The following is a 13600-nucleotide window of genomic DNA, read 5'->3' as shown; positions in this document are numbered from 1 at the left end:
AAAAGTGCTGGTGGGCTCAGCAACAGGAACATTATCTTGAGGCTCTGCTGGAGGTGGGAGCAGCTTGAGCTGCAGGTGAGTCTGAGGAAGCCCACAGCTGCAGTGTTGCTCAGCAAGAAGCTTTACCGTTGGTTTCTTTTCTTTCCCTTTTATTTTTGAGACAGGGTCTCACTACATATCCCTGGCTGGCCTGTAACTCACAGGGATCCACCAATGTCTGTCTTCAGGTGCTGGGTTTAAAGGTGTGTATCACCATACCTGGTTTAGTTTCATTTTCTTGAGCCAGGATCCAGGCTTGCTTCAAACTTGTAATCCTCCTGCCTTAACCTGATTTCAGGTATATGCCACCTTGCTTAGCTCAGGGGCCTGTGTGTGTGTGTGTGTGTGTGTGTGTTTTAAATAAATGGTTGTGATCTAAAACTTGGCTTATCCAAAGCAATTGCTTTCATAAGAAACATTCAAAAAGGGTGGGGGAGTTAGCTGCATTGGGGGAGTTAGCTGCACTGGGGTTGTCACGGGCCTTCTCTTTTCTCACAGTTCTGTGCACATTCAAGTATGGAGGCTGAAGGGCAGGAGGGGGCCGAGGGAGAAGCGTGTTCTAGCATCGCTCCTTGTCAGTAGAGACTCAACTCCGTAGCAGTACTGCAGGTGGATTGCCATAGAGAAGCTCCCCGAGGCAGTTTCCTTTCTTGAAGACTCTGAAAAGTCTCTCTTAATAGATCTCCCTGTAGCATCCAAGCCACAAAAGTAAACTTTGTGGTGTGTCAGTGAATAGCAACATTGTAGTGTAGTGTGTGAGGAAGGTTCCTGCTGGGGATACATAGACTTCCAGTTAGTCGGGGGCTCACCCAGGCCTTTGACTCTTCCCCTCCGTGACGCCTGTGGAGTAAGGACGGGAATAGTGTCCCAGATTGCAGCAGCTAAGTGCTGCCCTTGGGCAGGCCGTCTGCCGTAGCAATAGACAGAGTCTTCTGGTGGCACGGGTGAGCTAAAGTTGACTTTTAGTGTGTATTCTGCTTTCTTTTGTGTACCTGAGGCCCAGATCATTCCTAAATGAGAAAGCGTATCTTCATTTCCTTGTAAGGCAAACCTGAATTGTGTTTACCTCGTGAGGGTGTCCTACATTTAGGAGGAACCATTGGAATGCTCTAAGAGAGAAGCTCAGTACATCTGGTTCAGGGCATGATGCTCACCACTTTCCTTTCAGGATCCTGTCCACAGCGGGGAAGTATCTGTCTGACTCCTACAGTCCTCGGAGCCTGGCAGGTTTTCAGGACAGCATCTTGACAGACAAGAAGAGCCCTGCCAAGAACCCATGGCAGGAATATAATTACCTCCAGAAAGATAACCCTGCTGAATATGCCAGTTTAATGGAAATACTTTATACCCTCAAGGTATGAGACCAGACCAGCGGCATTCTTACAATTGAAAGCTTTCCCTTGTCACTCACTCTCCCCTGGTGCCAGGTTTTCTGGCTCTGTTTGCAGCCCTGCCATCATCCCTCTGTCTCCTGTATGTGAAGTTTTAAGGAGCTGGGTTGGAACTCGCTGAGATAAGGCTGTAGGAGTTGGATGGACAGGTCTTTTTATGGATGAAAACCAGGCTTGAGAACTGTCCAGCAAGCTTCCTGTATTTCAGTTCAGAGATAAACATGTCTATGACACTATGACAATGGGGGTCCCTTCCTGGCTAGTCTTTGAAGCTGACCTTGCCTTTGAGCTTTAGGCTCTCTGGGTCCAAGGCAAAGAGGACTTCCCAGCAAGTGGAGTGAGTCACCTAGCTCCTAGGCATGGCCCACAGGTTGTAAGAGGACCAGGGGCATCTGGTTCAGAATGCTTTCCCATTGGAGATGCATTCATGTCACTGGATATGCTCTTCAGCTCTTCTGAAGTGCAGTGCTCTGGGGGTGAACTGTGCATTGAGACCCTCATGGTGTTTCCCCAAAGTCTCCCTGTCTCTGCACCTTGGCCGACCGCTAGCTGCATTTGTGCTTGACAAACACACTTCTTAAAGCAGTTCTGTAAGCTCATTCATCCATGCTTCTAAGGTTAGGTTAAACCAACTCTGTTTATCTTTATTGCTAATCTGATTTATGTCTCTTGTAACCGGTCCATTTATAATCACAAGAACTAAGGTTACATTTTCCATCCCTGTATTTTCTCAGGCTGTGTGGATTCCCGGGACTCACACAGGTTGTACATACTCTGGCTTTCCGTCAAGGGCAGCTGACCCAACCCCTCTGGGGATCAGAGCTCTGTCCATCACTTGTGTTTAGATGTGAGGCCATGGCTCTTTCCCCTCTTCCTTAGTCCCCAAGGGATGGTCACAAGTTAGGTTTTCCCAAATTGCAAATACATAAACTCATATTAGGATAAATGCATCAGAGTCACCTGGAAATTGATGTCAGCCCTCATGGCTTCAGTGTTTTGAGCTTGTAAATCTGTCTGCTAGCCTTTTCCCAGGGTCAGGTTTGGGGGCCACTCTTGTAGAAGCTGTCCACTTAGTGATTTTTCAACACTTTTGACTAGATGATGACCTTGTTTGGGGGCTTACCTGCCTTTGCCTTTCCCTGTCTCAGGAGAAGGGGTCCAGTAACCACAACCTGCTGTCTGCGTCACGCACAGCCCTGACCCGGCTGAACCAGCAGGCCCACCAGCTGGCTTTCGACTCGGTCTTCCTGCGCATCAAACAGCAGCTGCTGCTGGTTTCCAGGATGGATGTGAGTTCCCACTGACTGCAATATCTGTTCTCCCAGGTCCCTCATATCCTCAGCCCATGCCAGGATCTTGTCCCTGCCTACCATGAGACACAGGAGCAAACAGCCCTGCCGTTGAGGGCAGCAGAGTCACTTGGTCGTTTCAGTCTCCGGTGTGGCATGAGTTTCTGATGCCCTGACAGTTGTGGTCCTTTAGCAGGAGCATGCCTCATGTGCCTTGGTTCTCCATGGGATGTGAAGGGGGCTCTGCCTCTTTTGATTGCACATACTCTGTTGTGCTGGCGTGTTGGGACTGTAGGCCACACACCCAGCTTGGTGCTGCCACTGTTTCCTGAAATCTTCCCATCTTCCTGTCTCAGAGTTGGCTCACTGCCCTTGCCTCATGGCCTCCTCCCTTCTCTGCTTGTCCCAGTTGCTTTTGGAGGAGCTGCTGAGAGCAGTCACATCTGTTCTACTTCCCTGTCTGTTCTTGGTTCAGATCCCTTTGCTCCCCCTATGGGTTGCCAACCTGGTCAGTTGTCTCCCCAGCTCCCTAAGTCTGTTTAGGTTCTGCTTTTGTAGAAAAAAAATTGCTTGGTAAAGACACAACTATATGCTTCTTATAGAGTGTAGATCCTTTAAGGACAAAAACTCTTGTGGTATAATCAGAAGGCCTTGGTTTTCTGCTGCCTCTACAAAGTACGAGCAGAGTCCCTGCATAGCCTTGGTCAAGTCTCAGCCCCTCACTGCCTCTGAAAATCTCTGTCCATAAAATGGCTGTTTTATAAACTGTGTGATTTTGGAGTTGGTTTCACCCTGGGACCCTGATGACCCTCTGTGAGATGCTGTGAAGTTTACTGTAGCTGGAGTTTGTACTTCCAGCACTGAGGGCTCAGAGAGCTGCATCAGAGAGGATGTGGAGTCATGTGCTCATGCCTGCTTCCTCTGCCTTCTGTGAGCCATGTAGATGCAGCAGTTTCCATCCTGTGGATAGTGTGTGGCAGATTTTAGCACAGCATGGCCACAGTGGATGAAGTGGTTTCTTTGTTTGGTGTGGTTTTGTCTTCTTGAGACAGGATTTCTCTGTGTAGCTCTGGCTGCTCTGATACTTGCTCTGTAGTCCAGGCTGGCCTTGAACTTACAGAGATCTGCCTTGCCTCTGCCTCTGAGTGCTAGGATTAAAAGCATGCACCACTACTGCTCACAGAGTTTAAGAAATTATACTTTTCTTCCCTTCTGTGAATCTTCATTCTGATATGTACATTATAGATATATATGTATAACATATACATTGGATATATATCAGATGGGGTAGATATATTCATATATATGCATATATAATAAAATAAATATATAAATATTTATATTTACATAAAAATTTGAAATGTATTTTTATTTTATGTGTATAAATGTGTGTGTGTGTGTGTGTGTGTGTGTGTGTGTGTGTGTGTGAAGCTCCCACAGAGGCCAGAAGAAGAGGGCATTGGATTTCCTGGAACTGGAGTTATAGATGACTGTGAGCCACTCTGTGGGTACCGGGAACTGAACGTGGGTCCTGTGTAAGAGCATCCAGTGCTCTTGACTGCTGAGCTATCTCCATCTCTGCAGGGCCCCACTGTTACTTGAGACAGTGTCTTTTAAGCTAATCTCAGACTGTCTCAGCTCCTAAGTCTGGGGTTGCATCTCCACTTAGCTGTGTTCTCATTTTCTAAGAAAAAGGGCTTAATTGAGTCTTTAAAGTAAAAAGTATGTGTATATTCATTTTCAGAAACACACTTAACAATGCAGCATTAAAAGTACAGCAAATGTCTTTAAAATGTCACAATCTAAAATGTGAATGTGAACATTTGATGTCCAGTAGTCCCAATGACCTGTTTACTCAATTGTATCACAGGCTAAGTAAGTGTTTAAAGCAGTAGTTCCAAGGACACGTGGACTTGTGTTATATGTATTGTCTTTACAAGACTGTACAAACCTTTGATCCTACTCAGAAGGCAGAGCTCTGAGTTCAAGGCCAGCCTGGTCTACAGAATGAGCTCCCTGTCATCTATGGGCTATATAGTGAGACTGTCTCAAAAACTAAATCAAACTAAACAACAAAGCAACATGAGTAGAGACCGTGGAGCCTACGTCTCATCTGACTTTAAGTAAAGTTGAAAGGGAACCAGATGGGATAGTAGGACTCAGCTCCAGGTTCACAGCAAGCACGTGACCCACTGAGCCGCCCTGCTGGCTTGTGTTCTTATGCCTTTATTTTGTCACCATTTGTGGTGCTGGCCACACTGAAGTCTTAGTTCCACTCTGGAACGGTCTCCCTCCTGTCCTTTTGCCTCCATTCCTGCATCCCAGAGTTCCTTAGTGTGGTTCATAGCCCAGTTGCTGGGATCCCTGCCTTTTGTTCATGCTGGGACACTGGGATAGACCAGGGTAGCCTGGAGGTTAGAAGGACTTGTGTGAAAGCCAGTGTCCAGCACACAATACAAAGGCAAACACTGGGGCCTGGAGGATTTGAAAATAAAACCCGGGTCACTGGTGTTTGTGTTGAACTTTTGCTGGTAAATTGTATTGCCCCTTTGTATGTTAAGACTATTAACTAACACTATATTCAATTCAGAATAGATTATTGACGTTGTCCTGTGTTACCTGCTGACAGATGAGTAGAAAAGCCCTTTTGAAGGGCAGTTTAAATAAATCTAGAACAATTGAGAAATAATCTACACCATTTCCTCATTGCTCTCCTCAGGTAAGCCTTTCCCTGCAGTCTGAGTCCTTCCCAGCTCAGGCCATTCCATCTTGACCCCTTTCCAAACTTTCCAGCTCGCTCCCCCCCCCCGCCCCCTGCTTTCCGTGCCTGCCTCTGCTCTTTTGAGGCTCTTTCTGCTTCCTCTCAGAAGCCTTTCTCAGGCCGCCACTCATAGCACTTGGCCTCTTGAGGGATGGTGGCCATGATGGTCTTTGCTGTGTCTTATTTCTCACCCCTGTCCTGCTCCACAGTGTTGCTTCTGGACCTTCTCCTTCGTGACCACAGCCTCCTGCTTCAGGTCTCCACCATCTCTGGGATGGTTTTAACCCCTTTGTTCACTTCCAGTCTCCCTCAGAGAGGTGGCTGCATGCAGTTTCACAGAGCACTGCTCCAGTATCATCTCTCAGCCTTCCTATGCTCCCCAGGGCTTGTGTGTGTGCGTGTGTGTGTATGTGTGTATTTATTTATTTTTTGAGACAGTATCTTATTATATAGCCCTGACTGGCTTGGAACTTATTATGTAGACCAGGCTAGCCTCAGACTTATAGAGACGTGCTTCCTAAGTGCACCTTCCTAATCAAGGTGTGTGCCAACAATTCTGGCTTTGAGAGTCTGCTTTTAAAGTAAAGGCTTTTTTTTAAAACAAAAATTCTTATACATACAGAGTAGAGAGAAGAGGATGGGAAACTCATTTCATTTCCATGATGACAGCTCTGGAGCACCCTGCTTTATCTAAAATAAGGGCTCTAGGAAGGGTATTATTATTACCATCATTATTAAAATATTTTATTATTAATAAAAGGATATTAATAATATTGTTATTAGTGTGTGCGCACGTGTATGTGATGCATGTGCAAGTGCAGGCACACATGTGCTACAGTCTGCATGTTGAGGCCAGCGTCAGTTCTTTCCTTCCACCTTTATGTGAGTTCCAGGAGTCAAGCTCAGGTTGGGTTTGGGTGGCAAGCACGTTACTTGTTGAGCCTTCTCTCTGCCCCCCTCCGCCCCAGAATAATTTCTCAATATCACTCATCTGTGTTCTGAGTTTCAGTTGTCTTGTAGATGACACTATTTGGATCAGGAGCCAGGATTCTGTAGGGTGAGACTGTTTTCCGTTTCCTCTCCTCCCTCCTTTCTCTTTTGCTCTTTCCCTTGCAGTCCTCTTCCTGACCACCCCACCTTCCCCTAGAAAGTTATTTGCTGACTAAGGTACTTGTTCCTAGGCTGGTGTACAAAGTTGTTCATTTTCTTTCTATCCTAACTTCTGCAACTCCATACTTGCCTACGTCCTGTGTCTCATCCCTTCTCTAGCCTCATGTACCTCTGGACTCTTGCATCTCATACAGAGGCCCCTCTGTGCCAGCCTGTCTCTGTGAACACACAAGAGAGAACAGAGAACAGGCTGAGGGGAAGGGGTAGGGAGGGGCAAGGCATCCAGCCATCTTAATGCCTCAGTAGTTTCTGAGAACAAGGGTAAAGACTAGTATGAAGCAGTGAGCATCATGGGTACTAGGTAAGTGTCTAGTCAGCATTCTACTGCTGTGAAGACACACATGGCAACTCTTATAAAAGAAAGTATCCAACTGGGGCTTGCTTATGATTTCAGAGGTTTAGTTAATATCATCATGGTAGGGAGTATGGAGACATGTAGGCAGGCATGGCTTTGGAACAGTAGCTGAGAGCTTTACTTCCTGATCTACAGGCAACAGGCAAAGAGCTGCTGGGCCTTGCATTGGCTTTTGAAACCATAAAATCCGCCCCCAATGGCATACTTCCTTCAACAAAGCCCCCACCTTCTAATCCTTCTAATTCTTGTCAAGCAGTTTACCAATTTGGGATTAAATGTGCAAATATATGAGTTTATGGGGGTCATTGTCACTAGAACTGCTACAGTAAGTGTGGGTGGGTGGAGTGTCCCCTTAAGGTGGATTTGGAGCAATGGATGTAGGAATATTGATAGAGTGCTTTTCTGCCATTTGTGAAGCTTTGTGTTCAGTCTCCAACACCACATGATTATGTATTTACAAACCAAGCACTTGGGAGGTAAAGCAGGAGGATCAGGACCTGTTCAGGGTGATCCTTGGCTACCTGGTGAATTTAAGACCAGCCTGGGACTTATGAGGCCCTCATCTCAAACAAACAAACAAACAAACAAACCAACCAAAGTGGATGGGAGTTAGTTGGGATGAGTGAGATACTTGAATAAAAAGGTTCTCAAACAAGGACAAAGAATCTAGAAAATGAGAAAGGATAAGGCAAGGAAGAAAAGAACCAATACCCTTCAAAGAAACAGAAACTAGGTGGAGTTGCCAGTTAGACATAGAGGCTTGCTGGAACTTAGCCTGGGCCAAGAGCCCTGGGGTAGCTTTGTCATTCCATGCCAGGAATGCTACTTAAAGGATCAGACAACTGAATCGGGCACCAGGTGGCTGCTAAGAGCAGTCACACTGTGACCTCAAGGGTTACTCCTGGCAGCCAGCCAGCCAGAAAGGGCCCTGATCTCCAGGGAGGAGTCAAGAAGCTGGGTTTCTCTGAAAGGTGTGTCAAGATGAGGCTGTGGTCACATGTGTGCTGACCTGCTTACAGGTTGCCAGGAAGCGCCTGCAGCAGTGCCAGAGATGTTCCCACTTCAATAGCAAGAGCTGCACGGGTGCTGAGGCCGTCCCCTTACAGAGGGTCACAGGCCTGTCCTGAGAGACAGGACAGTTCAACCAAGTCCTGGGTTAGGTTAGAGGTTCATGGAGAAGGCCACACATCCTCACTTGAGGCAGGGTGGCTGTGGGGAGTGAGGCTGGGGTGTTCTGTGCAGCACAGGGCTTATGGGGTGCCTCCCTCCCAAGAGGAGCAGTCTTCGTGCATTCTCTGAGAAAGAGTACAGAGGTTTCCAACCACTTTAGAGTTCCAAAGGCCAAGGTTAGTGAAGCCACAGTGGGTTTTTGCATGGCGACCCCATCATGTAAGCACAGACTGAGGGCTGGCTAACTCGTTCCATGTTCCTAGTGGGATAAACAGAAGTGATCAGTGTCTCTCTGGTAGTCACGCTGAGAAGGCAAACGCTCCTCCATAGGCTGGGAGATAGAGGTTTGCACCTTAGGGTGGACTTCCAGGACATTCAAAGAGATGTCCCTGGCTTGCTGAGTGGCATCAGGCCTCCAGATCAGCTCTGCCCATGGGTGACTGCCAGGAAGGGCCACATGGTTCTCTGTGTGCTATCACAATGTACCTTCTGGGGCTGACGGTAGCAAGTTGCTGATTGCTTTCCTTGTCTCCTTCCAGAGCTGGAACACAGCGGGCATTGGTGAAACCCTGACAGACGATCTGCCTGCCTTCAGCCTCACACCTCTCGAGTACATCAGCAATGTAAGAGGTTCTTGGGTGTGCTCCAAGGTGGTCTCTGCGTGTCACAGCTTAGCTTGTCCTCTGATTCCCTTCTGGAAGCCATCAACTGGTTTGTGCTGCGTGGCCCTGGTTTGGGATAGCAAACGCAGCAGAGCCACTGGCTACTTCAGATGCTAGGACACTGCTGTACCTGCCCCGCTCTTCCCGTGTGAATTGTGATACAAGGAAGTGCCTGAAATGAGCACAGGTGGCACCGTGTCTGTCTTGTCCATTTGTGACAAATACTGTATTAGCTGTGTGGGCTTGCCCTGAATGTCTTACAACTTTCCCTTTTGTGATTCTGCACCAGCCAAGAAGGTTCTGCTATCTTTGTTTTCTATTGTGTGAAAGTTACAATGTGATTTTCTAGACTGTAGTTATGAATGGCAAAGTATAGTTCCTTTTTTCTCCAGGCTGTCTTCTTGGAGGGAGAGAGAAACAGAACCAGGTGCAAGCATAAGAGATAGGACTTGAGTGTACTTCCAAAGTTAGCACCTTCCTGGGCTCTTGTCTGTGAGCAGCAATGAAAACCGAACATACACAGTGCTTTCAGTCTTTGGTGCCCTCTGTCTCATTGAAGTAGGCGGTGCTGGACACATTTCAGAACATTTGCAGTCAGTGCAGAGAAGGATGAATCTGCAAAGTCTGTCTGTCTCTGTCTCTATTTCTCTCTATTTCTCTCTCTCTCTCTCTCCCTCTCTCTTTCTCTCTCTCTCTGCGTGTGTGTGTGTGTGCATGCATGCATGCATTCGTGCATGTGGAAGCCAGCTAGCCACCTTGTTTTTGAGACAGTCTCTCACTGGGACCTAGCACTCCCTGATTGAGCTAGTCTGACTGGTTAACAGGTTCCAGGATCCACCTGCCTGTTTCCTCAGTCCTGGAAATATAGGGATGCACCACTATACCTGGCTTTTCACATGGGTGCTGGGGGAGGAACTTGGGTTCCTTCGGGCTTGAACAGCAGTGCTTCCTGGGTGAGCTCTCCCCAGTCTCATCGTGGTTGTTTCTGAAATGTTGCCGATAACGAGTATCACCTCACACTGGTGTGGTCCCAGGTTTAGTAGTTTGGTTTCCATAAACGAACTTTTCAAGCAATTACCTTGGTTTGTCAGTGTCGGGCTGAAAGTGCTGTCTTTTGTTTCAGATTGGGCAGTACATCATGTCCCTGCCCCTGAATCTTGAGCCATTTGTGACTCAAGAGGACTCCGCATTAGAGTTGGCCTTGCATGCTGGGAAGTTGCCATTCCCTCCTGAGCAAGGTAAGGGGACCAGAAAGTCATAGCGCTGCTGTCCAGGGAGGGAGCAGTGTGTGCCTGTCATATGGGACTTAAAAGATCCATCATCAACATTTCAGCTGTAAGCCTCTCTAAACTTCCAGTGCTGTAGTTGTCAAGTACAGCATAGAAAAGGTGGCTCACGCCTATAATCTTAGCAAGTGGGAGGCTGAGGCAGAAGGACCACTGTAAGCATGAGGCCAGTCTGGGCAGCATAGTAAGTCCCAGGCCAACCTGGACTATAGAATAAGATCTTCCCCTCACACCCCCCCCCCCCAAATATAGTCAAACAAAAACAAAATCAAACAAAAACTACATCTATATGTACCATATGATGGGAACTAAGAAAGGCTGAGTGCCTCTCTAAGGAGCTTTGGCAGGGATGAGGTCCGGCCAGGATTAGGGGAAGAGCTGTCTTACTTTGCTCTGCACAGAGTGCACTGGGAACCAGCAGAGTCCTGCAGGGAGCCAGCAATACCCACAGCTAGGGAGGCCAAGGCAAGAATATCCTGGGGTCTTGACAGCTAGTGGTTAAAATGTGTTCACAGGGATGTGCACCCCTCCTGCTCTCTGGGAGCTAGCAGGTAAGCTGCCACTCCATAGCAATGGTGTGCCGGTCCCCATAAACAACTTCTCTGGTATGTCCTGTGCTGATGACTCTGCCTGCAGCTCGATGCTGCTTCTACATGTCCTACCACCGCTAAACGGATAAAGCAAGCATGCTGTCACCTAGCTGCTTCCTTTGACTTGCTGTTTGGACCTGACAGTGTTGAGCAGGGCACACGTACTTGCTGATCAAAAATCATCCTAACTTCTAATATTGAATTTTATTTTTTTGAGTGAAGAAGAAAACACTTTGGGTATGTAAAAGATACAGCTGCTCCTACAGAGTAGCACAGTGAAGATAACATAACATTGAAAGGTTAAGTCAAGCTTCAGGTGTCTCATCTCCTGGATGCTGTGTTGTGTGTGTGGCTGATAAGGACAGAAAGCTGCTTCAGGTTCCTTGGGAAGAGAGTCGTGCTGCCGTGTGAACTGCCTGCTGCATTGCATCAAGAAGAGCATGGTGTCTTGTCGGATATCGAGGGATGGTCACACATCACTCACTCACTCCCCAGATGTTTGCTAATCATTTACTAAGGGTGGGCAGCTAGGGTGGCTTCACCAGAGTCGATTTCAATAGTACTTAGAAATAAGACAGTGCCAAGAACATTAATCCAGATATTTTGGTTTTGTTTGTTGTTTTGAGACAGGGCTCATTTAGCCCAGGCTGGCCTTACACTTGCTATGTAATCAAAAATAGTTTCAAGCTGTTGATCCTCCTACTTCCAGCTCCCCAGTGCACCACCCTGTCCAGCAGTATTTATCATTCTCTCTCTCTCTCTCTCTCTCTCTCTCTCTCTCCCCCCCTCTTTTTTTTTCCTATTTTTTTTGTGGTGCTGAGATCAAATCTAGGGACTTGAGTATGCTAACAAGCTTTTTATCACTGAGCTGCATAGCTGCATTCCCAGCCAAGATATTATTCAAATTTTATTGAGGGGAGTAAGTAGTATATGTGAGTGCGTGTGTGCACATGCTCATGTGGAGGTCAGATGACAGTTTGTGACAGCCAGTTCTTTTCTTCCACTGTGGGATCCATGGGTGGAATTTAGGTCCTTAGGTTTGTCAAGCACTGATTCACCTTGTCACCCCCCATCCCCCACCTGAGAAATTAAACATACAGAAGACAGGAAAAAATATACAGCGAATATTTATATACAATCTGGTTGTTTCTAGATTTGTTTGTTTTTGAGACAAGGTCTCTCTCTATAGCCCTGGCTGTCCTGAAACTCACTCTGTAGACCAGGCTGGCCTTAAACTCATCTGCCTGCTTCTGCCTCCTGAGTGCTGGCATTAAAGTCCTGTGCTACTGTGCATGACTTTCTTTTCTAGAATGTTAACATTGCAGATTTAAGGAACAAGATGGTATTGACCTGATGATATCTGCCTGTTGTCTCAGGATCTAAGAACAGGAGGGTCACAAGTTCAAGATTGTCTGGGTTGCACATCAAGTTCCAAGATAGAGACCCTGTCTCAAAAAACAAATCAGTACAGCTGACCTGCTTCCAAACAGAACAAAATCCCCACAGTGAACAGCCATTAGGAACGTTTTGCCTTGGGTAATCGACTAGGCTCTTTTTATTTTTTGTTAGGGTTTTGAGAAAGGCTCTTGCTGTATAGCCGAGGCTGTCCTCGAACCTGGGAACCTCATGCCTACATCTAGCAAGTGTTAGGACTGTAGGTGTAGTAGCACCACACTCTCAATAAAAGTGCTTTTCCTAAATAGTAAATATATTGGAGGCTTAAAAAACCTGTGCAGGGGTTACCAAGCTGAGGCAGCAGACAGAAGTGCTCTCAGGCTCAGTTCAGTGCCTGAATCCCACCAGGTGGAAGAAGAGAAGTGACTCCCAAGAGTCTATTGCATACACACCGTGGCATGCATGCATCTGCACATGCATAATAAATAATAAAACTAAAAGTATATAGAAAATGAACACATTTATAAGTGCTTTGCACATAAGGAAATGGAACTTTATGTAAGCTGAAGTATCTTAGGCATCTCCCTGTCTCCATCGCACACATGGAGGCCAGTATGGGCTACGTAGTTAACCCTTCCTCAAAAACTCAACCAGTAAGCAGTCAAAGCAATTTCCCACCCATAGACAATGGCCGTCAGCCTGCCTGGGACTGCTCTGTCTCACCTGCAGCCATGCACAGCCTTTTTCACAAGTACAGTCCCGTGTGTGCTTTACCATTTTTATTCATTTAGGTTTTAAGATTCATTTTTATTTATTTTATGTGTATGAGTATACTACTGCTCTCTTTAGACACACCAAAAGAGGTCATCAGGTCCCATTACAGATGGTTGTGAGCCACCACAGTGTGGTTGCTGGGAATTGAACTCAGGACCTCCGGAAGAGCAGTCAGTGCTCTTAACCACCGAGCCACCTCTCCAGCCCCTTGTTTAGTTATATTTTTGTTGTTGTTGTTGTTGTTTTGGTTTTTTTGTTTGTTTTTTTGAGACAAGGTCTTGCTGTATAGTCTTGGCTGGCTTGGTATTCTCAAAGTATTACAAATGTGACACGATGTTTTACTTGAAAGTTTTTATTATTGTTGCTGTTGCTATTGAAAGTCATCACCGTCACTATATAGTTCTTTTTGAAAATGATGAGTTTCAGTCATGGATATTTCCTTGTCTGTTTCTTTGAGGCTGGGTGCTGTGTAGCACAGGCAGGCCTCCTACTACATAGCCATTGATGATCTTGAGCTCTTGATCCTCCTGCCTTCACCTGCCAAGTGCTGGGATTATAGGCGTGTGCCCCATGTCTGGTTTCTGTGGTGGTGGAGATCAAACCTAGGGCCTGGTACATGCGAGGCCCTTGACTGAGCTAATTCCCCGTTCCTCCTGAACACAGTTTTCCAATTTATTAATTTTCATTTTGTGTATAAGGGTGTTTTGCCTGTACACCA

At 46.6% G+C, this 13600-nt stretch overlaps 1 protein-coding gene across 2 annotated transcripts in view; it reads left to right on the top strand.

The window, feature by feature from the left end:
- The window catches only part of Cog7 (component of oligomeric golgi complex 7), a 58374-nt gene that overhangs the window by 40988 nt on the left and 3786 nt on the right, over positions 1 to 13600 (top strand). For both annotated transcript variants that reach the window (XM_034522575.2, XM_034522565.2), the window contains exons 12-15: positions 1208 to 1394; positions 2579 to 2719; positions 8715 to 8798; positions 9961 to 10075. In XM_034522575.2, the coding sequence (XP_034378466.1) occupies positions 1208 to 1394; positions 2579 to 2719; positions 8715 to 8798; positions 9961 to 10075 (527 nt within the window). The remainder of the gene's footprint in view (positions 1 to 1207; positions 1395 to 2578; positions 2720 to 8714; positions 8799 to 9960; positions 10076 to 13600) is intronic.

This window comes from Arvicanthis niloticus, chromosome 1 (assembly GCF_011762505.2).
Source record: "Arvicanthis niloticus isolate mArvNil1 chromosome 1, mArvNil1.pat.X, whole genome shotgun sequence".
NCBI classification, from domain to species: Eukaryota; Metazoa; Chordata; class Mammalia; order Rodentia; family Muridae; genus Arvicanthis; species Arvicanthis niloticus.
This window is presented reverse-complemented; position numbering and strand designations above follow the sequence as displayed.